The sequence below is a fragment of the Patagioenas fasciata genome, chromosome 10 (assembly GCF_037038585.1).
Source record: "Patagioenas fasciata isolate bPatFas1 chromosome 10, bPatFas1.hap1, whole genome shotgun sequence".
NCBI classification, from domain to species: domain Eukaryota; kingdom Metazoa; phylum Chordata; class Aves; order Columbiformes; family Columbidae; genus Patagioenas; species Patagioenas fasciata.
Genome location: NC_092529.1, coordinates 5,177,370 through 5,205,027, shown reverse-complemented (window position 1 = coordinate 5,205,027; position 27,658 = coordinate 5,177,370). Strand labels below are relative to the sequence as shown.

General features: G+C 43.7%; 4 protein-coding genes across 10 annotated transcripts in view; all 4 read right to left on the bottom strand.

The window, feature by feature from the left end:
- Positions 1–6,808, bottom strand: part of PXK (PX domain containing serine/threonine kinase like) — a 36,689-nt gene extending 29,881 nt beyond the window's left edge. For 6 of the 7 annotated variants that reach the window (XM_065845467.2, XM_065845468.2, XM_065845469.2 and 3 more), the window contains exon 1: positions 6,587–6,807. In XM_065845467.2, coding sequence (XP_065701539.1) covers positions 6,587–6,688 — 102 coding nt within the window. In that variant the 5' untranslated portion in view covers positions 6,689–6,807. Of the gene's footprint in view, positions 1–6,586 lie in introns of all 7 variants that reach the window. The other variant, XM_071812981.1, reaches the window with a different exon arrangement.
- Positions 6,809–8,919: 2,111 nt separating this feature from the next.
- Positions 8,920–9,472, bottom strand: HTD2 (hydroxyacyl-thioester dehydratase type 2). Its single transcript, XM_065846007.2, has one exon. It carries the CDS (start codon positions 9,470–9,472, stop codon positions 8,957–8,959), a length of 516 nt encoding a protein of 171 aa, XP_065702079.1. The 3' UTR covers positions 8,920–8,956.
- Positions 9,435–11,909, bottom strand: RPP14 (ribonuclease P/MRP subunit p14). The gene is made up of 5 exons (XM_065846008.1): positions 11,794–11,909; positions 11,616–11,700; positions 10,876–10,952; positions 10,211–10,289; positions 9,435–9,572 (listed from the first exon to the last, which is right to left on the bottom strand). Exons 1-5 carry the CDS (start codon positions 11,877–11,879, stop codon positions 9,516–9,518), a joined length of 384 nt encoding a protein of 127 aa, XP_065702080.1. The 5' UTR covers positions 11,880–11,909; the 3' UTR covers positions 9,435–9,515.
- Positions 11,910–13,934: 2,025 nt separating this feature from the next.
- The window catches only part of PRKAR2A (protein kinase cAMP-dependent type II regulatory subunit alpha), a 53,682-nt gene continuing 39,958 nt past the window's right edge, over positions 13,935–27,658 (bottom strand). The window contains exons 6-11 of the mRNA XM_065845411.2: positions 26,300–26,453; positions 23,042–23,143; positions 21,229–21,303; positions 19,447–19,512; positions 18,647–18,785; positions 13,935–18,089 (exon numbers count right to left, since the gene is read on the bottom strand). Coding sequence (XP_065701483.1) covers positions 17,956–18,089; positions 18,647–18,785; positions 19,447–19,512; positions 21,229–21,303; positions 23,042–23,143; positions 26,300–26,453 — 670 coding nt within the window. The 3' untranslated portion in view covers positions 13,935–17,955. The remainder of the gene's footprint in view (positions 18,090–18,646; positions 18,786–19,446; positions 19,513–21,228; positions 21,304–23,041; positions 23,144–26,299; positions 26,454–27,658) is intronic.

Sequence of the window (27,658 nt, the reverse complement as noted above, 5' to 3'; positions counted from 1 at the left end):
ATTGGCACTGCTCATATCTGCTTCCCATAGGACCAAAGAAGAGCTTTCAGCGCTTCAAGGAAAAAGCCTAAATGCGCAAAAGCCTGCATTACTCTGCCAAATCCTATTTTGTTTAGGAAAAAAATCTGAATTATGATAATTTTCTCCTGAGACAGCCTGATTTGATAGCAGGACTGAGACTGTGTACATAGGAAATACATGAAAGTGTAAGGAAAACAGATAGGCATGCTCAGAATCATTTCTGTTTAGCTGCATAACCTGAGAAAATACAATGGAAAAGGCTTCAGAAAGGGCTGGTAATTATCAGAGTTCACTCCTGCCGACAGTTTTAGGGATTAACAACCAGGCTCGATGAACTCTAGGTCAGCTACGCTCATGCAGAAATTCCCATGGCATCTTTCACTCCTACACGAATGGCTCAAAATCTTTCCTATGACTCAGTTTACCAACCAACATCAAAGGAGCCCTAACAGCTGCTGGTTGGCAAAGCAAGCTCTTGGCTTGCAGGACACGGTTGACCTCCTGCAACTGATTTTGCTCACGGGCAATAACTACACAGGCCATAAAACCAGTCCCCAAGAGAACCTCCCCGAGTCCCTCCAGCCTCCCACTCAGGTGAGGTTTGTACATCCCCTGCTCTCCCCACCAACACCGCCAAGCTATGTCCTGCCACAACCTGGCTATTCCAGCAGCAGTTCAATATATAATACATGTTTAAAGATGCCGAGCAAAGCGGTTTTACCTACAGGATCATTTCCTGGCTGCTCCAGTTAGTCAAGAAAGCGGAAAGCGCTGCTGGGAGGAGGGTTTGGAGCAGGGAAAGCTGTATGACCCCTGTCACACGCTGTCATTTCCTAAAAATCTTCTTCCTACCGCTACAGAGTGCTGGGTAGATTTTCTGAAAAAGAGTATTTTCCAAACATCCACGTGGCTCAGTGACAACCATGCTGCATTTCTCCAATCTTTTGCCAGTAACAGTTTCACAATCACTGCCTGGGATTAATGTTACCCTGAACTCACCCATTTTCATGCAGAGCCAACATTTAGGTGTTTTTTCCCCCAAAATTCACAAGATTATTCCCTGGTTTTCCAGCACTTGTTAAAATACCAGCAGCTCGGAGCTGCTCAGACAATTCTGTTAATGTTTCTAGGTGAAAGTGACACAGCAAAACATGTCAAAATATTTAACGATTGCTGTTTATCATCTTTCCTAGTTTTTGAAACTGAAAGCAAACAGGAAAGAAAGGCTTTTATAGAGACAAAACAGGAAATAACAAGTGGTGAATTTGGAGATTCATATAATAAAACCTAGAGAGTTTTGCCAATATTGGGTAATACATTCTGGTTTTCCAAGAAAACAGTCTCTCAATTTCTGGCCCAGGATAATCAGCCTGTTTTTCCATAGGTTTCTGCTGTACATCTGTTCAATCCAAGAGACTTGAAAAGCCAACCATTATAAAGATCCAGGCCACCTTCAGGTCACATCAACTAAAAGTCTGAAAGGGCTTTATTTTAAAGCATTAAAGAGAGGAAAGCCTAATTAAGCACGAATACAATCCCCGCTTAAATGAGCTGGATTGAAACAATATCCAGTAAAAAGCGCTTTTAAATGTTTATTTAGAAAATCACCCATGTGAACAGCAGCAATGAGATCAGGAAAACTGCTCAACCTCTTCACTACAGGGCAAAGCATTTATTTGCTGTTGCACAACCTGCCATTAAGCCCATCTGGGGTACGAGCAGCAGCAGTGGGGTTTACCTGCATTGTGAACAACGCACGTGTTTGTCCGGGGACATTACCTGTTACACACACAGTTATCCCTGGTGTAGTAATGAGTAACCCATTCAACGAGTGAAAGCTGTGAAGTAGGACAATGGCAGAAAAAAACAACCAAAAAATAGGACACACACTTCCATGTAATGAAATGCACTGAACAAGAACAGCTCTGGAGACAGATGAGAGAAATAACAGCTTGGCAGGACCCGCATCACTGCGCCCTTCACCCGAAGAGCAGAACACTCTGTATTTTTCAGGACTGACTCAGTAGCCAATAAAAATATTCTAAGGACACCGCAACATCTCGCAGGCACTGGATTTACCAACGGATAATACAGCAACTAATGCTTTGACTGCCATTTTTGCAGGAGCTACAAACGCGATGCTAATTTAGTAAGTGGAAACAATAAGGTTGGGATATCTAAAATTAGGTGTGATGAACCAGTATCTTGTTTGAGCTCAAGCTTGGCAGGGGGCAGGTGGTCAAGCTTGCTTACTAAGCCCAGTGGATAAACTGTATTTCCAAAGCCTCAAACAAGTGAACTCTAATAGTTCCTTGTCTAAAACCACCTCTAAAAGTAACTTCATTATATTTTTTTCCAAAGTGAAGGCAACCCTGCAGAGATTTAATTCCTTATAAAGCAGACGTGCAAAGTCCTTTACAAGCTTTTCAAATAAATCCTACAGTTCTAGAAATATGTGGCTCCATTTCTGTATCCAAGAACAACACAGGAAAAATATACATGCTTTTTCAACATTTTTCTAATCTAAAAGCTATGAGTGTTAACATTCACGATTGCTTAAGGAAAACACAAAAACTCTGGAAGTGTGTTATGAGAGGGATTTATTTCAGCTGTTCATTTCCAAATGCCTTTAAGTCAACAACGTACTGTGGCAAAATTGGCTGTTTCACTACTTCAATTTCAACACAAACGCATTAAAAAAGGAAAATCGCTTCAGAAAAGAATTAAGGAATGTTCAGAAGTATTTGTATAACTTGATAGCGGGTTAACTGCTGTAAAGTGCTCTAAAACTTGTATGTACAGATGGGTAGTTCTTATTAAGGAATATGTCTAGATTTTTGTGGAAGAAAATAGCATCCTATTTTAAGGCTTAGAAAGAAAGCCACTTTTAAATAGTGAATATACAGATGAAATATTGTAACACGAAGCAAACTCAACAGCCAAAATTTATCATATTAAAGCTTTAGAGCCGAAAATGCCTCTGTTGTCAGAGCACATTTGGCATTGAGACACTTGCAAATGGCTTAATATACTGGTTGTAATTCCACTCCTATTGAATTCGAGGAATGCGATGGCAACAAAACAACTTCATTTTCCGCAAACCAGTTGGTCCACGTAGCTACCCAGAGCACTGAAGCGTGTCTGCGAAAAGGTGCCCAAAGCACGCCTGGAAATCGGGCAGCACCAGTGACTGAAACACAGAGCAAGGCACAAAATGAAGCTCACAGGGTTTGCTCACGTAATTTCAGATCTGTTAAGTGAGGTACCGTTGGAATGTGCCCGCAACATACATTTATGTGGCTTTCAAAATGAAAAGGGCTCCATAAACACTGCACTATAGAATGATTTGTATGTAAAGGCACATTCCAACAAAACTCCAGACTGCTTGTAACACACTTACTGTGGAAACAACTTTTGTAAAAAAGAAAAGGCATCATTTTCATCTTCAATTATCATGGGAAATAAATAGGCAGAGAGAAAACCTCAGCTGACAATGTCTTTGTTGCAACACAAAAGCATGGAGGTTATGATGTACCAGCTGAAATGTTCTAACTCAAGTGAGAACCTCTGAGCTCTTCTGACTTGAAAGAAACACAAAGAGCTTGTGAGCATATCAGAAAACTTTGCAGTTGACTTCCTAACAACCTACAAACCACATTTGTTAGGGGGTTGACATGTTCTTACTAAATCAAAAGTGCAAACCCTCAGAAGTACAGTTTAAATACTAAATAGTAGCTTTGTCCCTTCTTAGGTTTCTGGAGAATTCACGCAAGTATGTAGTAGTTTGGGGCTTTGTTTTCAGTTTTGTTTTTTTAGTTTCACCTTCATGCCCAGGAAACAGAAACTCAGCCTCTGCCAAGTACAGCCCTTCATTCAATGCTATTAAGTTTACACTTACCCAGTCTGCTCTATTACATTTAAATTAACAGAAGCTGCATAGAACAATAGACAAGCAAAACATTCATTTGACACAAGCTTTGGTCTTCTGCGTGGTTTTTCACAACATCTACAGAGCTCTTCCTGAAATTCTTCACCTTTTCCTTAGCTGGTTATTCAGAAGACCGGCTATTGTCAGCACCCGTACAAGGTTCCTATTATTACTAGTTCAGTGGGATGTTAAAGCTGCATCTAACCTAGGCCCAAATCATCTTCCTGAGAGGGCTTTTATAAGCAATGAACTATAGTCATGAAATTATAAATGTAAGCTTAAAGCAATTCTTGCAACACTAAGCAGCATTATAAAATCTTAATACATACTGCTGACAAAAGAATAGAAAATGTACTCATGGATGCCTTTGCATTTCAGCTTTAGCACAAGTGTAGTGTCTGAAGACCTAGTTCTCCAAACATTAGTTTGGGATGAAGAATTGTATAGATCTACATCGGTTTGAGATGGGCTGAGGAACAAACCCAAAAAGCACTCAGTTAATGACAATCTACTCCCTTATAATATAACAAAGTAAAATACAGTCTTAACGCCCCACAAAAGCACTTCAACCCGTATTTCTTCGAGAGGCTTCATTCACACACCTCTTCAAACACAAGGGTCTATTTGTGTGGCTTATTTAAACCAGGAAAGTTCAAATCAGGGACAGCATCACCCACCACTAAACAAATTATTCATATGCAAGGGACATAAGAGGAAGTGTCCAAAATGACAAAATAGTGAACTCACATCAAATAAGAAACTAAGTCTCTGTGATGGCTTCCTGTATTTTGTTATCCCACACTGCCTCTATATAAACCATCTGTGCTACACACACTTCAAGCCATCTTTCAACTATCAACAGGGCTTCTGCAGTAAAAACAAACAATTACTAATAGATGTATCTTAGAGACAGATTTTAAATCAAAAGGCACAGTGCTCCTGCATTCTGTTATTAACAAAAGATCAGAACAAATCAGCGGAGAATTTTTTCTGAACATCCATTAGTAACAGCACACAGCGCTGACAGACAGAGCGAGGGGAGCAACATTTGCGATCGTACTCCCCCAGAAAAGACAACACACACACACAGTCTGGATTGAACAACTACTTCCAAGTGCTCATTCAAAAATGATATTGTGAGGGGTTTTTTTCCTAACCATAATCATGCAAACCAAATGAAATAACACAAAAAGCCATTGTCATTTGAACTAGTAAAAAGAAACAGAAGTCTAATAAGGCCTGATTGAGACAAGGTAACAGTGAAACCATAATCTGGTCTGTGAACTGGGGAGCATTAGAAGTTATACAACTTCTCTTGGGATTTGGCACATACACCCCTCAGCTATTGACACCGGTAAAAAGTATCACGAGAAAATAAGCCTCATTAGTTTTATTTACAGGAGGAGTTGCAACAATCGAGAGCCACAGCCTGCTGGATTCACAAGACTTTCGGGATGATTTCTCGTATGTAACTTCTCTTCTGAGGAACACTGAGGAATGCAAGTTCCTCCTACAACAAAACACTTCTTATGTGTGAATTGCTTACAGGAAGGGTATTTAATGAGACAGTCTACAGGTTAGTTGTATATCCTGTGGTGAACCTACAATTATTGTCATTCATGTTAAGAGTATTCACCAGATGCAAGGAGCTGGGTAGAGAGATGAACAAGGCAGGAATGGGAGCTGTGTGACGGCAGAACAGCCTCTCCATCTAAAACAGGCTCCCCGTTAACGTACCTGCGGCTCAGGTACCTCCAGGCTCCTCTTCAGCCCAGCATCCCTGCTCCCAACTACAGCAGCAATGACAAACAACAGCCAGTTCTCTCTCTGATTCACAGTACTGCTTGGTCATACCGTAAGCAAACCTCGGTTTTAAAGTGGAAAATAACTGCAAGCAGGAGATTATGAAATTTGGGCTCGAAATCAGTACAGTTCTTAGGGAGGCAGCGTGTATGTGGACCAGACACCCCAGGAGAATTAATGCGTGACATAAAGTCACGGCGGGGCTGGTTCTGCCGAGTGTCATCGCTCCCCATGGCAAATCCACGGGGCTGCTCCCCGGGGTGTCCCCGCAGCTCCACAGCCCTGGGAGGTAAATACAGCCCGTTCCAATGGAACTTCATCACAGCTACTGAAACGAGGCAACCAGAGCCCACCGCTGCTCCAAGCGCTGTTAACAGACCCCGAAAAAACTGAAATTACAACAACTTTATTCAGCCAGACGGCACCAGGCCTCGTCGGGTCGGTGCGGGGGGAGCCGGCCCGGAGCCCCCGCTCTGCCCGCACCCCGGGGCCGCGGTGGCTGCCGGAGGAAAAGCCGCTTCACGGAACGAGCAGACGGAGCCCAACAACTCCCGGTTCCCTGGGGGAGACCGGGACGCGGCGGCACCGCCGCATTCCCCACCCCGGGCTGCCCGGGAGGTGCAACCCCCGCTCCCAGGGTCTCACCCCCCGCACCACACCGGCTGCCCCAGGCCCCGGGCCCTGCCCCGCTGCCCTCAACCTCGCTCCCGCCGGGCTGAGCCTCACCCCCACCCCCCCGCCGCGCTCCCCGCGTTCCCCGGTTCCCTCTCGCTCCCTCCGCCCGCTCCCGCCGCCCCCCGCGGCCCGGCCTGCCCGCCGGCCGGCGCCACTCACCGTGTGGGAGTGCAGGCTCTGGCTGGCCTCGATCTGCGCTGTCAGCGGCACCGTGTCGTCCAGCAGCACCTTCCCGGCCGGCGGCTTCTCCATGAAGGCCATAGCGGGGCGGGAAGCGCGGGAGCCCCGGCGCCGCCAACCTGCTTCCCGGGGCAGCTCCCGGCGCGGCCGCCGCTGTCAACACGACAGCGACGCCGCCGCCCGACACCAACCGCCAGGGGGCGCCGCGACGCCGCCGCCGCCGCAGCCACCCGCGCGTTCCCGGGCCTGCCCCGAGCGGCCGCGCCCGCGGCCGCTCGGGGCAGGCCCGGGAACGCGCGGGTGGCGGCGGCGGCAACGGGGAAGGAGCTGCGGGGGCGCGGAGCGATCGGTAACGCGCCCCGCTGGTGGCACGAACGGCTGCGTGTGGGGATGAGCCCCGAGTACACGGCGGGGTCCCGTGGGGAGAGAGACTGGAAAAGGCTGGTACACGTGCTGCTCTTTACATCTTGATAGGGGTTTTTTAGTTAAATTATCATTTAAAAAAAAAAAATCAAACGGCATTCAAAATCTTCTCCATGTGTAGATTTTTATTTCTGTTGAGTTTTTTTTTTAGTTAAATGATCATTAAAAAAATCAAATGGCATCCAAAATCTTCTCATTGTGTAGGTTTTTTGGGGTTTTTTTAGTTAAATGATCATTTAAAAAAATATCAAATGGCATTCAATATCTTCTCCTCAATGTGTAGATTTTCGTTTTTGTTGTTCTGATTTTGTTTGTTTAGGGTTTGTGGCAAAACACAGATTTAGAGTTCCACAACCTCGCTTTCATTGTAGCAGTGTAGAAAACCCTTTATTTCAATACCTAGCACTCGAGAAGCTCCTGCCTGTTGAACACTTGTTGGCATTTCCTTGTGTCTTTTTACGCTGCGTCAGGGATTAATTTTGCTTAAGATGCTGCAACTGAGACTGCAGAGCTGGAGTTTGTTTTACGCTTCTGTTACCACAAACGGCCTCGTCCCTGTCCTGCAGCTCCACATGGATGGGAAAACGGGCCATGCGCTGTGGTTAACCAGCTGGAACAGCAGCTATCTTGCCAAACTTCTCCTACAGCAACCCAGGAGGCCAGATAAGAGGTTTGATTTCTTTTGTTAACCGGCACTTACATGACAGCTTCCCATCTGGAGAGGCAGGTGAACAAGGAACGAGGGAAGAACCGTTCTTGCTTGGAAAACCAGTGTTTCATACAGCAAAAGCCACCATGCTCAGGCAGCGATGCAATGCAGAAGGAAACGGGAAGTGAAGGAAATGCTACAGACCAAAGGAAAGCTCTGGCCAAGTCCTGGTTCCACGCTGTGAACACACCAAACCCCACGCTTAAACGTGACCCCTCCCTCTGATCCAGTTCACTGTTAACACCTGGGTTTGGTGTTACAGCAAAGCTGCATTGAAGAACAAGACCTCGCCCTTCAGACAATGTAACCGCTGTTCCAGGAGCTTTCATCAGTTTGAGGACAAATTCTTGTTTCATAGCAAACAACTTCTAAGTTCATCTGCAGCCAAGGGAAGTCACGAATGCATTTCTGCTGCAGAGAAGATGGGAGGATAACAGATTTTTTGCCAGAAAATTATGAGCCACCTTATGTTGGTACTAAAACAATTTAACTCAGTTGATTTACTGATTAATTGACCAAAAGCCTTCTATACCAGCAACCAAGGTACTTTCAGTGAAGAAAGGGGAATATGCATCCACACGGATGAGTAAGCAGAGAGAAGCCATGTAGTTACCGCTCAACAACACTGCCCCGGCTTGTATTGCCCATAGGGGCACAAGGAGGCAATAAGTACAAGCAGTGACTCTTTTGTTTGCTTATAATCAGGTTTTTTAAGGTATGTAAAGAATTTGGAAGTCTTGTGAGAGCCACATCTCCAGCTAAACCAGGCAAGGCGATATTGTTTATGTGAAGGCCGACTACACCTGATGTGCAGAGCTAAGGAAGGCTTTACTAGCTATAGCACTGCAGAAGAGCACGCTGCACCGACAGCAGCTAGAGCTGAACTTAGCTAGTGTGGACTGTGATTTTGTGAAGAGTAACAGCCTCAATCTAAGCCCCAGCACTGCACACTTCTCACTGGAGCAAAGGCTTTTCTAAAAGTGCTGTTTTCATCATAGTAAGTGCCAGTTCCATTGGTTTCATCTTGGCAGTACACGGGGAAAAATGAAAAGACTGAAGTTTCTTAACACAGTTGCTACGCTGATTGAGTTTGCACACTGCCTTTGAAACATTTTGAAGGGTTTTTCTGATGCAACTTCACTGGGTTAAGCAATGTCCCATAAAAACAGTCAAAACCAAGTGCACATTTCTGGTCTTTATAGCAAAGCAGCACAGGATCAACAGCTCCCGCTGTCTGACACCATGACTTTCACCATCCCTTCCATTACAGTCTTTCCACTTTCTTTGACTTTACACAACACTGAAATGTGTGCAATTGAACCCTTCAGTCGTTTAACCTCTGCTGCAGCTACAACTTCTTCTCCAGTATACAAAGGAGCTGGAAATCGGATCTCCTGAGAAAGAAACACACAACCTTGACCGGGCATTTTAGTTCCCAGAACTGCAGAAATAAGTCCATTGATTAAAACTCCATGCACAATAGTTCTCCCAAACCTAGATTTCTTTGCAAAATCTTCATTTAAATGCAAAGGGTTTGTGTCACCTGTTAAATCAGAAAAAGTAACGACATCACTCTGTGTAAAAGCTTTGGTAAGTTCAGCTTTGTCTCCAACCTTTACGTGTAAACTCTGAAGTACGGGACGTCCAAGCAGTGAGTGGATATCTGTCAGCTTTGTCAGGGCTCTTTGTTGGAAACCCCCTCCAGAAACTCCATACCTGAAGGGCTGCAACATCTCAAGCAAGTTCTGCTTTGTACAGCCAAACCAACAACCGCGTTCAGTCCAAGACGAGTTCTCTGCTGTTCCCAGCTAACGCAAGAAGAAATGGAGATGTCTAGTTTGGGGGAGAAACAAAAACAAAGCGAGAAACAAACTAAAGCATTTAAAAATAAAACTAAAAAAACCCTCAAATGCACTCAACATTGAAAATGCTTAAGTTTCCCTTATACAGAAAAGATTAAAAACTTAGAGCTACGCCCCAGCAGATTTTTGTTTAGTCATTGTTTCGGAGACAATTCTTGGAACTCATTTATTAAGTAGTGTCCTGAGGAAGAAAAAATGACCTCTGGAAGTGCAGTTTTATGCATGAATTTTTAAATGAGGTCAGCTGACAGTAACTATGAGAAAGGGAAGAAATAGAGTAGGGGAAATAAAAGATTGGACCAAGGTGTAGGCCAAGAACAAAACTTTCCAATAATTATTTTCTTATAGATGTACTGAGATCAGGAATTCTTATTGGAATTAAATTATAAAGTAATGAGACAGCCACTACTGTCACATTTTACAAGATTCATTGTGAGAATTGCTTGAACAGGGGCCTACACATCTGCACGGAAAAGCATTTCACTCCCAAACCAAGAGGTTTTTGCACTCGGACTGTTTTTACGTGAAGAGGCAGCGTGCTCAGCGAGCCAGACAGCCCCGCGGTGAGAGCTGACATGGGACAGCCATCCAGCCCCCGCGGGACTTTACCTGCAGCACGCGAAACGCACACCTCCTGTTCTGGTAGGAGCCCAGCAATGTTAGAGCGCTCCACAGCTTCACAAGGCCACTGAGGAAAAAGAAAATTAAATATATTAATAAAATTTGCTTTCCCCAGTCTCTCTGCAGCACAAATATCTTAAAGAAAATAACATTACATAAGGATTAATGCAACCTTAACCAAGTTTAACATCAGGTAACTTCACCAGTGAATTCTAGTAGCAAAACCATGCCCTGGAGTTGCATGACTGCAGTCTCTTGTCCTTGACATACAGAGATGCAAACTGTAACCTTTTCAGATTCACTTTACCAGACCTATTATCGTGCTTTCTGTGCCTCTAAGCTCCTTCTGCCCCTACATCACCTGCAGTTGTCTTCACCATTTGAATCTGGTAAACACTCTCAGCTTCACTATAGGAAGAGATTTAAAGCAACATATTTCAAATGTCCTGCCAGACCATTGTCATAAAGCAGGAATAACATACTGATGCATGTAGGTTACCATATCTTGTTGAATTTTTATGTTCTGCATACTCTATGCAGACATCTGCAAGTTAGGTTTAACTCTTTAAGACTATTCTTAGCTTAAGAGTTCTGGTTTCTTATGAAACATATTTTAATGGCAGTATTTGAAGTGTGTACTTACTGTACCTTACCTGCTAATAACTCTTAATATGGCAGACAGAGTTTTTTCATCATATGTCAAGATATCAACAGGCAAAGCTGCTCCAACCTGTGAAAAAATACATTCTTTAATAAGTATCATGCTCTGCTCTTAGAGTGGTTTGTGAGCAAATGAATTCATTGCCAGTACATGACACTAAAGGCATTATCGTTATGCTCAAATGAGTGTTGAGCTACACCAGCACTAGATTTCATACAGCTCCCTTCCTCTCAGAGCTCTTCAGAGTTAAGCCACTTTTAATTCCGCATCACAGCTGCAGAAACAGGGACCCAGCGGTGCTGTGACTGCTTCAAGTCACCCAGCAACAACAGCACTGGGGACTTCCCATCCCAGAAGCTGTTCTCTTCCCCCCGTTCTCCTTTTAAAGCCTCACGACGGCAAAAGCATCGACCCCCCCCCCCCCAAACTAAAACCTGCTGTGCTGGAGTCACTTGGTTACAGACGCTCAGACAAAACTACAACCCGGCTGCGTTCGGAGCGAGTCCCAGCGTGGGCTGGAGAGCAGGGAGCAGGTTACGGGCGAGGCGAAGCCCAGACACGTCCCGTGCCCCCGCGCGCCCCGCAGCCGCTGCTCCCCCGCCCGACGGGCGGACTACAGGCGGCAGAACCGGCGGGAACCCCCCCGGCACACCGGCCGCCCCCGGAAGGCTTTGCCGGGCTCGGGCTGAAGTCGCCAGCAGAGGAAAGGAGCCCGGCCCGGCCCCAGCGCACCTCTCCGTGCAGCTCCCGCAGCGCCGACACCACCAGCTGCTTCAGCTGCGCGACGCTCGGCCGGGCCCCGCCGTCCGGCAGCTCCCTGCGGGGAAACAGAGCACAGGGCGGGCTGGCGGGGGCCGGCGGGGCGGGGGATCCCACCCGGTCCCGCGCACACCCCGGGGCCCGCGCTCACAGCCGCACGCGCAGGTACTGGTGCTCCGCCGCCCCCCGCAGCACGCGCCGCTCGAACGTGGCGGCCGCCGCCTCCGCTCGCGCCATGCGCCCGCCAGCCCACGCGCCCCCGCGCGCGTCCCCGCCCAGCCAATGGTGGCGCGCAACCGCCCGCCCTTCGACGGCGGCCGCGCGGGCTCAGCTCCTCGCGCCCCGCCCCGCGTCGCCATGGCCACGGGCGCGCGGCGTCCGCTCCCAGCTCGTCACCGCATCCCCGGCCCGAGCCGCTGCCGGGGAAGGACCCGCTAGAGCCCGCCGGGGACGGCCTGGAGCAGCGGCCTCTTGCTTGCGCTCGGTTCCCGCTGTCCGGCGGGAAGCGGTGAGCGTCTGGGCAGGGAAAACGGCCGGTTCCCGCTGACACCGCCCGGGGGAGCGACCGCTGCGGCCGGGTCGGTGCTTGACGTGCCGCTGCTGCCGCCTCCCTGTGCCCAAACACCCTAAACCAGCCCTGGCTGGAACCTCAGCTCCACCGCTTCACCTTGAGGAACACAACGAGCAGCCCCTGGGGCTGAAACTCATCTCTGGGAACAGGTGCAGGTTCCAAGTGCTACACGCTGGCTTTTCGCTTCACAACGGCGGAACGTTCCACACGAAACCCGCTTGCTGGACCGAGCAGCAGAGATGAGCCTTCGCTTCCCCGTTGTTTAAACAAGTTACGTTGGTCCTGATGCAGTTCCTGACACCACAACACAGGGCACCATGTTACTCTCCTATTTAGCAGCATTGCACGACTGAAACAGCTTCGAAAAGTCCACACAAGGAGGCTGACAGCACATCTTTGCATCTCACTGCTCAACACCAAGTTGAGGGAAGAAAACATTAGTACCAGCGTGAACCCTTGGAGCCGAGCTGCAGATTCATGCCAAACACATCCTTTGGAGATAAACAGTGGAAAGGATGGAAGTAGCTTTGCTCTGCCAGAGTGATGAAACATCATCCTCAGCATAAGAACTTTGCAGAGTTCGAGCCATTTTCTGTTTGGATTTGGGGTTTTCTCTCTGACCCGCGGACAGCCCGGCCTCCTTCATCCCAGGTGCTTCATGAGCTTTGGACCTGAGCCCCAGGACAGCTGGGCACTGATCTCTCTGCTGCTGATGTGGCACAAAACCCACAGACAGCGTATTTGTGTCAGCTAAAGCCCTTGGTGATTTTAAACAGGTACTCATAAGAAAACAGCAGCACAGCTCAGAAAAGCCTCCCCAGGAAGTTATCTAATTCACCCCTACCTCAGACAGTTATTGTAAGCATTTGGTAGAGGTAGTTTAACCGTTCCCAGAGGAAAAACGGAATATATATAGCACTGGAAGGTTCTGCGCTCCCGCAAGTGGTCTGTTCTAGTGTCTTCCGGACAGATCTTTATTCCAGTTTTTCCTTATCCTTCTGTAAAATTTAACATTTCCTAGATATTTGTTTATCATGCTGCTGCCCCCTGGCCCTTTCAGGTGTCAAGATCTTCCTCCTTCAGCTCAAGTACCCAGCGCTGATGTACACTAATCTGGCAGAGGCTTCCTCACGATTAGCACCACAACCCATCTGAACGACTCTCCCAGACTAATTTAAAAACTGTACATAAAATACTAAGTATTTAGAAACAAAACTTCTGCAAAAGCAAATACTGAGTATCTGAACAGGCAGTTTCACATGTACTAAAGTAATTTTCTTTTAAAAGTGTTAGTTAGGTTAAAAAAGGCAGCTTGCCACATAAAATTCAGTAGCTGTGAGTGTAGGACAGCAAGAGACCTTCAGGAGTATCGTGTTTCTCCTGGGAACCGACAACCACAAACAACAAATCTGTTCTAAGGTAATTTGTCAGACACCTCAGAGTGGCCAGTTTTATTGGGAGCAATAATATCTACATAAATGGGTATTATTTTTAAGATCTTAGTAAAGTTTTATCACCAAGCAGTAAAACTTGGTGATCAGATCATGTGTCGATCATTGCGACAGGGTGAGGGCTGTTTTTCCATGAGGCTCTGCTAACACAAGCAACAGTGACCCAGGCACTCTGAGTAAGTCTGGCTACCTGTTGTAAAGTCCACTCCTGATGTAAGTGCTGGGGGTTGTGTCAGCTGCACAAGTCAATAAAGAGCACACACAGGATCGTACAGGAAGGCTGGACACAACATGTCAGGTTTTTATTAACCAAAAGTGAAGCTGAACCCCAGAATGGTTTAACTCGTTAAAACCGTATGTTTATATGGCAAGTATTTTTCTTTCATGTTCAACACTATAGTGCAAGAACCAAACTTCGCAGCTGTTCATCCTTTGAGAATCAAGTAGTAAATATACAATGAATTAAAATAAGGGTCCCTCAATGAACCAATTAAAAAAAAAACCAAACACATTTAATTCAGAACAGACCAATCTTAAGAACTATCTTATGAAATTCTCCCAAGTGAAAGACTTTTAAAAGCACTTGGAGCCTTGAGGTAGCAACTTTATGCAGAATTTAATTCCCCTCCTGCCCCACAGAGCAGAGGAAAATTAGTAGCACGTTATTAGCTCCAGCCAGCAAAGCGGAGTTGAGTGTTCTCCTGTGAGGTTAGTGACTTGCTCTTGCATCTTGAAATAGCAGTGTAGTGCTGCAGACCGTCAGGAGGAAATCCACAAGGAAGGCCTATTGAAATAAAATGTATGGTTTGGAAAAAAAAAAAGTGAAAATAATCAGCAATAACCATAACAACAACAATTAGCTGGAGTGAAAATAACCAAAATGTTTGTATTTTGGCAAGACTAGTTTACAAATACACGTCAAGAACAAGAGTCAGCTTTCAGCCAACAGAAAAGAAAGGAAGTGACATTCAAAGGGGTTTCATTTTTTGCCCTCTGTGCAAAATTGCACTTTGCTTTTAAAGTTTTGTTTTAGAGCTTTAAGTTCTGCACTTTTGTTTCTAAAAAGAGGGCACTTTTGCCCTTTTTTGTTCTTTTACATTGTGAAACCTGTGCTGTGACATTAAACAGAAATACCATATGCCAGGATATTTGACCACTGAAAACTCCTCTCACTGACTTCACAACAATCACAAGCAGGGCATCGCAAACAAGAGACTTTTTTCCTCTAAGTCTCGAAGACACTGTCCTCTTTGCCCACTTTGCTGCTGAGTTCTTTTATTAAAAACTAGATCTCTCTCTGCTGCCAATTTCAGAGACTCCATGGTGGATTTACTGAACACTGAGTAATAACAACAAAAAACCCGGGTTTGTTCTGCACAACAACTGCGATGAACAGTCACAGTGAGCAGGGATGAGCTGAGATACGGTCACACCAGCAGATCTTTACAGGCACCTCACTTCACTCCCAGGTCTTGCTGTCACCATTCACACGCTTTCCAACGTTAATCATTGCTGGTGCTCTGATACCTGGAAATGCTGAGTACCTTACTACAAGTTTCTCTCACTATCTTCATGCTCCAAAATTCTGCAGAAGAGGTTGGTTAAACCAGACCAAACTCATCAGGCACATTGCAAATTACAGCTGTGAAAAGGAGAACCCTTCATACGGGTTCATCCTCTTCCAGCTCAAGGTCAGGTGCCTCCTTGCACCACGGTGACGCTGCACAGCTCCTGGCTGCAGGACAGCTTTGCCCACTCTGTCCTTGCTTCAGGGTGTCTAGAAGGAAAAACTTGAAAAGCTTGTTCTTGCTCACATGGGAACTTGATCTTTTGATTTTACTTTCTCATCCTTTCGAGTTCTGGAAGCCATCAAATCCTCCCTTCCAGGCAGAATTACCTTAAGAATCTAACGTCAGCCTCGCCTGGTTTTTTTTGGTTAAGCTTCAGAACCATTGCCAATGTTTGCATATGCTGAGGTAAACAGTCCTGTCCTGCAGAGGACCACGGGCTGTAAGAACCAGAACCAACCTGCCAGGCTCCTCCAGATGAAGGAGAGGATGTTCGGCCTGGAGCAACAAGGGCCAGCTGATGGGTATTCACAGCCAGTTTCTCTTTAGTTCACTTGATGGCTTAGACAGCACAGAAACTCAGCCTGTTCTGGAGACCAGCTTATGTCTGGTTTGCAGGACAGTCATGAGCTGGCTTCAAAAAGACTCTTTTCTTGGAGCCCAAAGTATCTTAAATCTTTATGTGTTATCAATGCAAGGACCTGATGAGTGTGGGGCTTTTGTTTGTTTATTTTGTTGTGGTTTTGGCTTGGGGTTTTTTGTTTGATTTGGTTCTTTTTGTTAATTTGTTTTTGCTTAGGTTTGTTTTATCTGTTTTTTAATTCTGTAATCAAACAACAGCTTTGTCTTTGGTGTTAAATCTTGGAAGCATGAATGAAGTACCGGCTGTAAATTACAACAAAAAACCAGCCCAGTAAAGCAAGGGAAATTCACTGTTCTAAATACATGCAATTAGAACAGCCGCTAGATATCACAACCAGGACTTTAATAATATGGAAACACCTAGTCCAGTGGTGTCTGTTACAAATCATTTGCATTATATAAAAATATTACTCCAATTACAGTAACTGGACAACAGCCACTCAAACTTACAAAGTTTCCATCTTACTCATATTGCAGGAACTGGGAGGAGCTCATCCATTTAGGGGAAAAAAATTGTCCAGAAATCAACTCAGGAGTTGTAGTTAAGCATCTCATGCCTTAAACATCCACTGTGATAACTAGAAGCAGGAATTCAACATTAGCATCCTTCTACTCTTGCTCACGTGGCCATGAATAAAAAGAGCAGGTTCTGTTATACTAGCACCCACAATTAAAATTTTATAACCCCGTAAAACACCAGTAAGTTTTGCATGAGCTGCACAAAAATGCAAATTCAAAGGGTCACTAGATTTATTACCTACAAATTCAATGTCTTAATATAATTATTCTGCTTGTACACCATAAAAATGTCCTTCTTATATGGTCTCATTCTTAATGAGATAATACTCTGATAAAATCTCAGCAGTATGCCAGTTAAGGTCATTAAAGCTATAGAAATAGAATCTACCTAATAAATGCTGCAAATTTAACAGGTATTTTAGATAAACATCTGTAGCTTAGTTATCACCTAAACCAAAAAGACTCCTCAAACACACCAACTGCGTAGTTAGCAAAGACATTTGCTTTACAAAGTCAAATGTTGCCAACTTTTGAAAAGTTGAGCAAATCAACGTGGCATTTGGAAGCATCCAAGTGTCTAATGAAGTTAGAATACTGTGTAATGTAACTGGGGGGAGCTCCTGTAAACAAGTACAGAAGTAGTCTTCGATTACAAAACATTCACCTTTTTTCAAAGCTTTAAAACAGACCCAGTCAACAACAGTGCCCTGGGAAATCTAGCAGTAGAAAGGATCTCTGTGAGCAAGAGAAGGTCATATATTGTGATCTCACCACAATAAAACGTACTCAGTGTCAGGAAAAAGGAGCAAATTTGGGGAGATGACAATTATGACGCATTCAAGCCATTTAATCTGAACCACTGCACTTTTTTGGGCAGCATATAGTAAAGCAATTTTCTTTGCTACTCAGAAAACACTTAAAATATCGTTAATGCTCCATTTTTCTGCATTTTGCTGCTAAACAGACTCTCCCATGTCCCCAGCTCAGTTTACTTGGTTTAAAGAGCGATAGCACCTGCTGCTTCCAGCAGGTGGAAGAAAACTTCAGTGCCACCTTACTAATTGGCTCCATTGATATCTGAACTTCAAACCCAGATGCTACAATTAAAAGCAAATTTGACAATGTGAAAGGAAAGCATCAGATGAAGGTAATAAGCCCGTAAAAGGCTCATATTCCACAGGTTGCCTTTGTGGAACAAGCAACCTCCCACTACAGAATCTGATAATGTATCCCAAGAGTAACAGCAGAGGAAGGAGGCTTCTGTATCTTGCACACTTTGGGTTTCACATCAGGCACTTGAACTGTTGGACAGATGCCATTCTCAATGAAGTAAGTGAACATAGGGTTAGAATAATCTTTAATCTAGGTCTAATAATGAAGTATCAGCAGCAAAGTGGAGGCAGGGAGTGAGCAATCCATCTGTGCTGAGACTTGTTCATGGTTTCTAAAATGCCCAAGAAGACAGCAGCAGGAACTGTTCCATAGTGCCCATTTTCCTTGTGGGTTGTGTTGCCGATAGGTTTTTCTGTGTCGAACTAAGAAGGCATTGAAGTACCCTGTGCCTAATTCCCTGGATCCAACAGGTCCATGCTAGAACCAAACATTGCCACCAGCTGCTCCTCATAATGTGTTATGTTCCTCTTCATGATGTCCATGCACGGTCCAAGCAACCTCTCAAACGCTTGCACATCCATGACTGCAAAGGAACAGAAGTGAAAACAAGATTGTTTGTAATGATTACGTGCATTACCTTGCTTATTGTCTTGCTGCTCCAAACTAGAGTGCAGTAAGCTTGTTGTTTTAACTAAATGCATCATCTTTTTATTGCAATGCCTTGAATAGTAAAGTAAGTATACTCTTGTTGGTGTCTGTGTCCTTCCTCTTGACACCCTCAATTGGCAAAACAACACCTGCCCTCAAGGACAAATACAGAAGGCAAATACAGACCACACTGGCAGTAAAGGATCATCTGGAATTTCCGTGTGACAAACAAGCTGTAGACAAGAAGCTGACGCTACCTACCCCTTCAAAGAGCACAGGCCATACAAGCAGAAAAACAGAATCTGCTGGAAGCAGCTGTGCTTCTCAAACTCCAAGACAGAGATGTGCTCCAGGCCATGCTGTGAGCTTCTCCTGCCTGACCACCAGTTACCAAAAGGCTGCTATGTTTGGAACAGCTGCTCACTCAGGCATGGTGCACAAAAGCAGCAAAGATCAGAAAAGGGGAGCCAGAAACACACATCATCTGCTTACCTAAACATTTGACCTCCCCAACGGCATAAGCAGAGGCTGCTCTGGGTTTGTTGGTAACAAGTGCGAGCTCTCCAAAATACTGCCCTCTGTGACACCGGGCGATCTCCACTTCTTGGTTAGCTTCTCTACTCGTCTTAGTCTGTCAAACAGTACAATTACTTGCATACATTTCTGTCTTTGTACAACACTGCAATTAATCCTGGGCATCTTACAGATGTGCAACAGCTTTTAAACTAAGTTCCAAGTCATGCTCTGTACTGTAGAACACCTGAACAGCACGTTCAATTGGAAGTTTGATTAGAAAAGTGTATGCTGGCCCTCAAGTTTTGAGATTGGCAGGTATTTACTGTTACAGCTCTGGGAACTGCTATTACATTAGCGTAACACAGCTTTTCTCATGCACAAAATGTTGTTCCTTAAGGCTGCTCACAGTGTACAAATCTGTTCAAATGCCAATCTCTAGTATGTCCCTAGAGAAAATACACCTGGGGTTTTTAAGTTGCATTTTTCTATAGTCATCGGAGAAAATTTTCATCTCAACCTTTAAGGCCAGGGACAGTATACCAAGTCAGTTTGCAGAGGAGCAAATACAAGCAAAAGACTTTGCAAGTTTAGTAAAATGACTTCTGGCCACTTCAGAACAGGTATGGGGGATTTACAGCCAGCATTACATGAGTAACAATGATAAATATCACAAAATAACATCTTAAAATAAATCAGGGTAGGCTTTTTTACATGACTTGTATTCATCAATCAAATCAGGGATTGACCTATAGCATAATCACCCAATTCGAACTCACCTTGCTTTTAATCAAGATTTTTACTTCCCCGGATTCTACAATGTAAAAACAATCTGCTTTATCGCCCTGTAAAGACAAAAAGGTAAAACAAAAGATTTTTTAGTTTGCAGTAAAAGTACGTGTAAATGGTATGACAACCTCCAGAGGTCTCTGCAAACCTCAACCGGCCTGTGATTCTGTGAGAGTTCCTAAAACCTTTGTCACATCTCTCCAAATCGCATCAGGCTGCAGACCTTCAACAGACCCCAGTTTACATCTGCTCCGGCGAGCTTCAGCAGGACTTCATATTTTGAAAGTTTTAGCTGTGAAAGAGAGAACTTTTCCCTTTCTATACCAACTTAAGTTACAGTTACAACTTGGGTACAAAGCATGGGTTGCAAGAAGGTGATGCAAGATTTAACACAGAGCTACAGAATAAATTAGGCCATTAGGTAAACTTCCCGGGACCATCATAAACCACCCAGCACAAAGCTTTTCATTCACTGTTGCCATCTCTCACAACATAAACTAATACACTCCGCACACTTCTGACAGAGTACTTAGTTTTTTAAAAGAATGAAAACAAACTGAGTAGGAGACATCCCTGTGACACTGACAGGCACTAACAATTTAAGTGCTTCAAAGCATACTGCTCTTAACTGAAGAGGCAAATTCCAGAAATCTAACTGAAATGTAAAATTATCCACAGCAGAAAAGGGGTTCATGGTATTGATGCAACTGCTGTAATGTAAGAGCTATCACATCTTTTCCAAGCATAACGTTTCATCATCTTTAGCAGTGTATTACCATCACCCAAGACCTATCCAGATTATTAATCCTCCTTTTAAAGGTAATTATATCCCTTGTCTTTAATTTAGTTCTTAGAAAAGATTAAAACCAACTGCGTAATTGGATCATCGGTTACGTAGGTTCCCAGTTTTGAGACTGATTTATAAGCTTTGATTTTGCTGACCGTTCAGTTTTCTCAGGGTCTGAAGCAACAAGATTTTCAACTTAAAAAACTGAGTGTATTTTTGGAGAGAAATAATTTGGCAGTATTTGGTTATAGCCCACTAAGTTTTCCTGCATTCAGACTTACCTGACATTTGATGTAATTAATTATTTGAGACATTATCAAGGAGTCATATTCTGCTTATAAAACATGACAACGATTGAAATCTAAAGCCTGCAATTTCAGGTAAGCCAAGGAGAAAATATATACCAGTAAGCAAAGGCTGTGGATTGAAGCCAGACTACTCCACCACTGAAGCAATCTTTTTAAGAGCATCAGGAAAAACAGTAGGTTTAATAACCCTGATAACTTCTTAGAATAGTTAACTAAATTAGGTCCAACTAGTGTAATATTCCAAACGACTTCATTTAGTTTCATCCCAGTCATGCTCCTGTTGTTTGGTTTTGTGGTTTAGTCAGACCTAGGAATTAGAGCTGCCTTTACTACACGCTTGTGACTCCTTGTTTCATCTGGTTGTAGGTGCCAATGAAAAGTCTAGCTGGGGGCTGTCACGGAAAATTGCACAGAGAGACATTTAATTTCAGCTTCTTAAGGCATACTCCTCTTGAAACCTTGCGAAGACCATTTATAAAAAACAAAGAGATGAGAGAAGAAAAACCCAGAAGCTAAAGTAACAATAAATTTGGAGCAAAAGACATACTGGCTGTTCTCCAAGTATTAAAAGAATATGCAATGCCAAGTTGGTCCAAGTAATAGGATTCTATAAGTCAATTCCAAACAGGAAAAAAAGAGGCAGAGAAAGGAGAATGAGAAATTTAGACTTAAAGTACCTGAGAAATGATACGTTCCCCATCATGATACACCTTCTCCCCTATAACATCCACTATCTTCATTCGCTCTGATGCCTGGATCAAAGAGGGAAATTAGACATAATCATCTAGTGCAGTGCACCTCTTGTAAACTTTGCAGCCCTGAAATGCAAGTCGTTAGACACACAAACACACAGTATCTGGGTCCTGAAAAACAGAGCCCCTACAACAACACCATCATACTGCACCACAGCTTTCGAGACTACCGTAATCCATAGGGAAAGAAGACTGTCTAGTGTCCCATCCATGTGCTTTTCTTACCCTCACAGTTAACAAATAACTGATTTGGCTGGTTTAAAGCAAAGAAACAAACAAACAAAACAATCCCACCACTAAACTTCTAAAGAACAAACTTCAATGAGAAACACCAGCAACATGTTTTCAAAGTATTTTAATCACTGTCTACTTGAATTTGTGGGGTGTTTTTTGTTTCCCAAAACTCATTCCTAGCATGAGAAGGGGATATGGAAAGGCTCCTGGCTCTGAGTTGTTAGCAGGCACTACAACAGGATGCCCAGCAAGGGCAAGTGGTTCATCTGACATGCAATGGAACACACCTGAGTCTACAAGAACAGGGAGGGAGAAAGAACAGTTAAATCTATCTTCAGTGTTTCCCACTGCTTATCTAGAACAGCACAAAACAGTTCTATCGGTTCAGAGCAGTGTAAAAAACACACTAAGGAAGAAAATCCTACAGTTAAAATTAATATCTCAACAGATGATTCAGTTGTAATCCATTCCTTCCACAAATGCACCTCAATCTAGCCCACATTTGAGAAACTTAATTCTGATCCACACATGATTCAGCTGCAGTGTGTCATGCAAAAAGCCATTCAGTGCTAATGAGTTATTTTTCTGTATCTTTACATACTTATGAGTCACTTCTGCGCTCAAAAAAGTCACATTGATGAAACTAGTTTAAGTCAGGCACCGAGGGAAAAGGTGTTGTGCAATTTACACAGCTACCAACAGAGGTGCAAAAGAGTATATATTAGAGGGTGCTATTCACACCTAATTATATTTTGCAATTTTGTAATCTCCTCTCCAAGGGATTAAAAGCTCTTCTCAAATCATAAAGATTAATCCTGAAAAATATTCTTATGATGAGATAATAAAAAAAAGATCAGTTATGCTGTAAGGCGAAGACAGACACTTACTGATTTCAAAGCACTTTGGTATGGCTCCAAAAGCCCTCTGAAGAACAGCTCAGAATTTCTAATTTATACATTGTTCCTAAAGCCACACACATCAACACGACATCTGCCTGCACATTTTGTTTGCAGGTAGAGCAGTGCCTATTCTTAGTTTACCTCCTGAATATCAGTAAAGGTTAAAGCAAGACCTACTACTGCCACATCTGTCTCAAATTTAACATCTTTCATGGCTGATAAAGGCCAAATATCCCAGTGATTGTATCATTACTTCAATATCACACCCTCCACGGGAACCACAGCCCTAAGTTCCAATTTTCACTTTAATAACTGGCCTCTCTGACATATTTACAGACGGTTTTTGTTTTGTGGTGTTTTGTGATTTTTTAAAAAATCTTTACGCAGACTTGAGATAAAAATCAGCAAGTTGGTGTGAGCAAAAGATACGGAAAGAACAGTGTACAACTTCGACAATGCAAATTAATTTGTACGGCAAGCGCAATACCAAAGCAGCTCTTAAAATTTAGATCTAAGCAAAAATGACACAGATTTCTCATACAGCACAAACACTGTGGAGGTAATGCTAATGCAAGAATTTGATGCAAATGTCTGAGAGGCTTTACCTCCAAGGATTTGAGAAGGGGCACAGACTCAATAAATAATTCATATGTCTTCCTCTTCTTTGCGTTGTTTTTCAATATAATTCTTCTGAATGTCACCCGATCCTGCAAGAAACAGCACAGAGAAACATGTTATTCCTCTTGACTAAAATACTCCCTGTTCAAAGAACTGACAAACCCGGACCAGGATTTGCAACAAACATCGGATTTGAGATGCAAACTGTTAAAATGATGCCATATCCATCACAATGGTGATCGTAACAGCTCTTGTGAGAGTACTTGCTGCAGTAACAAATGGAAAAACAGGGAGCTGTAAGAGCTGGTCCTCCTCAGATAAGCATTTCAGAATTCCATTTTTATTCTATCTTGTACTGGTTTGCAGGGTTGAGTTCTGGGGTTTTGTTTGGCTGTTTGTTACTTTATCTTTCACGCTTCCACATGCAATGAAGGAGTTCTGCTCTTCTTGCAGAAGCCACAGGAAACTGCCATTTCCATCACTTTTTTGTTAAGGCAACTGCAGGATTAAGTCTGAATTGGATTCTCCTGTACTTGAGTCACAGATTTCAAAAGTAAGTTGGAGATTTATACTGGTCTCAAATAGATCAGGAACAGAATATCAAACAGCAACAGGCTCGATTCACTCCTCCGCCTCCCAGAATCCGAGGCAGCTTTTTGCAACGACTGCTTCCTAACCGCCAGCTGTCCGTGTGTACCATACGCACCTTCCTGATGGGAAAAGAGTTTGGTTTGGTTCTGAAGCGCAAATATTGAGCAAGATTCCCACCCACCCCCTGCCGTCCCTCCTGCTCTGGCACGTTTCCAGGCAGCAGTCGGTGCCGTGCGGGCTCCGCAGCCGCTGGGCGGCACTGCCTGCCCGAGGGAACGCAAAGGGAGCTTCGGTAACCGCGGCTCCGGTGCCGGTACCTGCGCCGGCAGACATCTTCCAGAGGTTACTGCCGGGGCTCTGAACAAAACACCTTTTATTTCCATGGGGAAAAGGTCAGGCTCAGCTACTGCAAACACCACTGAGAATGGCCACAAGAGCTGAAACTAAAGGGCAGGTCCAGGCTAAGCAGACGGGCGCTTGCCCACCAGGATTTGAGTTTGTGTTTGCATTATCCTAATGCCTGTGGTCCCTGTGAGAGTCAGCGCTGATTTATGAACAGAGTGAGAGCTGCAGAGTTTACCTTACACAACATGAAGCTGTAAGTGTAAAAAACCAAAAACAAACATCAGAGGAAAGTTTGGTTAGGAAAATGGTAAAAACAAAACAACCACCACCACCCAAAACCAAACCATAACCACCAAAAAAACCCCACACACTTTTATCTATAAAAAAATAGCAGAAACATCCAAAATCCTGAGAGCCATTCCTCTGGATTGCATTTTCTGAAAACATCAACTGCTACCTTAACGGCAACATTTTGAAAAGGTATTTTTTAAGAGTTTTATGGGATGCAGGCTGCACATACTTGTAAGTTGAACCAATGACTGATACAGGTGACGGTAGTGGAATATAAAACTTGGAAAGAGGTGAAAGATGAAGGGAAGAATGGTTTTACTGTTATCCAAAGGAGAACAGGAGATGATAAAGAATGAGAGACTGCTTTATTTTTATTTTTTAAAGAAATTCTTCAGTGGTAGAAGTCTCTTCAAATGTACATATTTGGAGAAGCAGAGAGGTGCAGAAACTGTCAGAAGAATCGCAAAAGCGAAAAAAAATCATAAGTCATTTGTTTGGGAGTATCAGTGAGGAAGGAGAAGCAGCAGTATTTGAACAGAAAAGGCAGAGCAGTGACGGAATTGTGTATGATAGTGAGATTTTCCCCAGACGTGTTCAATAGCAAAGGCTGCTCCAGAAGAGACCCATGTGGGATTACTGCTTTTGTGGGCCTAAGTCTGCAGTGCAGCAGTAGTAATTCACAATTCCTAAACGGCAGATAGCCCATAAGCTTTAGGAATTACTTCTGCAGACTAATAAAAATATGTTTAAATCACATCAGGCACAAAATAGTGCTATAAAACATGGCAATGACAGAATAACTCGAAGAAATAACTGAAGCTTTAGGCAGAAAAATGCAGCCTTAGTTAATAAAATATCCACAGGACAGATGAGTGGCAAGGTCCCCCTTCAACTACACCTTGTTAATTAAGTGAATGTAATCACAGGGAAAAAAATTAACCCAGCTTTTGCAGTTATTTCAAAGGCAAACGGGAGCAAAGAATCATCATCTCATTTTCTTCCTTCTATGGATGAGCTCAGTTTGTAGGCAGCTGCTTTTTTCTGTCTTGTTCAAGAAATCAGATTCTGACATTGCTCCCTGGTTGATTTTACCCAAATCTTTTCTTTCAGCTCACAAAGGGAAGTCAGATCTCTCAGCAAGCGCTGAGGCTGCACAAGCACACGGTGCACACAGCTTATCAGTCCCGTAATCAAGGTCACAACACGTGGTGAACCCCCAGCGATAGTTGCCGAGGAGCCCGCGCACAGGGAGCAGACAACACTTCTGGCTTCAAAGGCGTCGACCGCACAATCCACTTATTACGTGAGCCCTCGCAGATGAGTGAGAGAGCACTGGGAAAATAACCCTATCCAAATAGTGCAGAGAAAAGAACTAAAAAAGGAAACTAATGTCTGCGGCTTCACATTCAACACGGCCGGGCTAAAGAAAAAGCAACGCTGCCATTTAGCTTGGTATCTCATAGGTCACACTGACCTGAGAACCTCTTCCAGGGTAACACAAAGGGACCAGAAACATCGTGACAGTTTGTTTTGAAGGTAAGCAAAGCTCTGGGCAGTTTTCCTAGCTCTTCAAATTACTGACATCCTCAAGAAGAAATTGAACACCTTCCCATTCTCCTTAAAGCAGACAAAATGGTAGGAAGGTGAATTGAAAATAAAGAATGTCATTTAGATACTGTTTCTCCCTTCCACAAAATACGTGCATTAGTGCCTCCATTGTCCTCTGCAGAATGAAAACAAAACCAGGTGGGGTTTTTTCTCCCCAACAAAAGCCACGATTACAGCAAATGCAAAATAATAAAGGGACAGATAAAACTAGTGATACAGTTTTCACAGACAAGTTGTTCTAGAAAGGTGGCCAAAAAAATTTGCACAATGGATCTCTTATGCCAGAAGGTGAGAGAACAGATCATGATAAAATAGCTATTTAGCACAATGAGTCATACCAAGAGAAGCACTGGACACAGAAAGTTAGTGTTTAAAATAATACGCAGGTGAGAGCAATTTCCTTTCCTTACCAGTCCCCAAAGGGCTCCTTCTGTCACAGCAACAATGGTGGCAGCTCTAGGAGTGTTGTACATCAACGCCAGCTCCCCAAAACTGCCGTGATTGTCATAGCGGCCCACACAGCGCGACTGGTTGTCTTTTGCTACAATAATATCATACAGTCCCCTGGAAAATAATGGAATATATGCTTTTTGTTAGACAACATTTCAGTACAGATCATAAAAATTGCATTTTGTTGTTATACAAATAGTGCTCTTACTGCTGGGTGAGATGGAACATGCTTTACTGAAGATGCAGGTAGAAGTCCAGCGAGTCAAAGCTAAAGATGCAAATGTAGATCAAAATGCACGACAGCAACTGCACATGAAGAAACAGGCTGTGCAATGAAACGTGGCCCTTTTAAAAGTTAAACAAGTGTCTGCAACATCCTCAGGACTGTCTTATGCTTGAGGCTTCAAAAAGATAATTTTAAAATACGCCTTGACTAGGCTTTATTAATTCTCAGCTATGGCACCAGAGATCATTCAGGTACTAGTCACTGGCCTAAGAGACTTTACAAAACATGTCACACCCTGAAGAAAAGCAGGTAAGAAACGCCTTCCTGGCTTAAAGCAGCTGAACACACACCCGATTACATATAGTTTTCCCCAGAAGTTTAGATCTTTGTCAGAAGGAACAGTATTATCTCCCAGAACATCATTAACACGCAACACAAAGAAAGATTAACAGCAATGGCAGTAGAAATTAGGAATCACTGCTCTGCGTACATCTCATCTTTGCAGAGCTGGTGGCTCTGGCTCCCGTGGGCTCTGATCTGCACCTCACTCTTATCCGCAACAGCCTGGTCTCCCCAGTGAGCACGGCAAGAGAAGGAACCTGCCATGTCCAGCCAAAGACACAGGACTGGGCTGAGGCAGATAAACAAGTGTAGAAATGGAGCACCGGTTTAAAATGGGTTGGTATCATAGAGGGCTGGGGAACAGGTATAGGGTCAGAATATAATTATGTTCTCTAATTCCACTAATCAGAGAGGGAAATGTCCTTAAAATGAACAATGATCACTTAAAATGAATGATTTTTAACTTAGAAATTCTTAGGCAAATTCCATAAACACAGCAGAAACAACAATTCAAAAGGCAACACGTTGTCTTGAAGAACTGCTCTGAAAGCATTTAATACAATATTAATGGTGCCATTATTTCAATGATAAGGAAGATATCAGTACATCACAAAAAATATTTTCCTAAGATTGTGTTCCAACATTTATAATTCATCACTAATCTGTTTAATACCACAGGCTTTACAGGAGGAAATAAATCTGTGTTCTTAACTCTTCTACAAATTCAGCGATTAAAAGTAACATTAACCAG

Bases quoted from the DNA above. Each gene is read 5' to 3' on its own strand.
- HTD2 (XM_065846007.2), bottom strand. From the start codon at position 9,472: ATGTTGCAGCCCTTCAGGTATGGAGTTTCTGGAGGGGGTTTCCAACAA.
- RPP14 (XM_065846008.1), bottom strand. From the start codon at position 11,879: ATGGCGCGAGCGGAGGCGGCGGCCGCCACGTTCGAGCGGCGCGTGCTG. The intron at 10,953-11,615 runs GTGCGCTGGGGC...ATTTTTTCACAG, and splicing joins TGCGGGAGCTGCACGGAGAG to GTTGGAGCAGCTTTGCCTGT. The intron at 10,290-10,875 runs GTAAGGTACAGT...CTTTTTCCTCAG, and splicing joins ATATTAAGAGTTATTAGCAG to TGGCCTTGTGAAGCTGTGGA.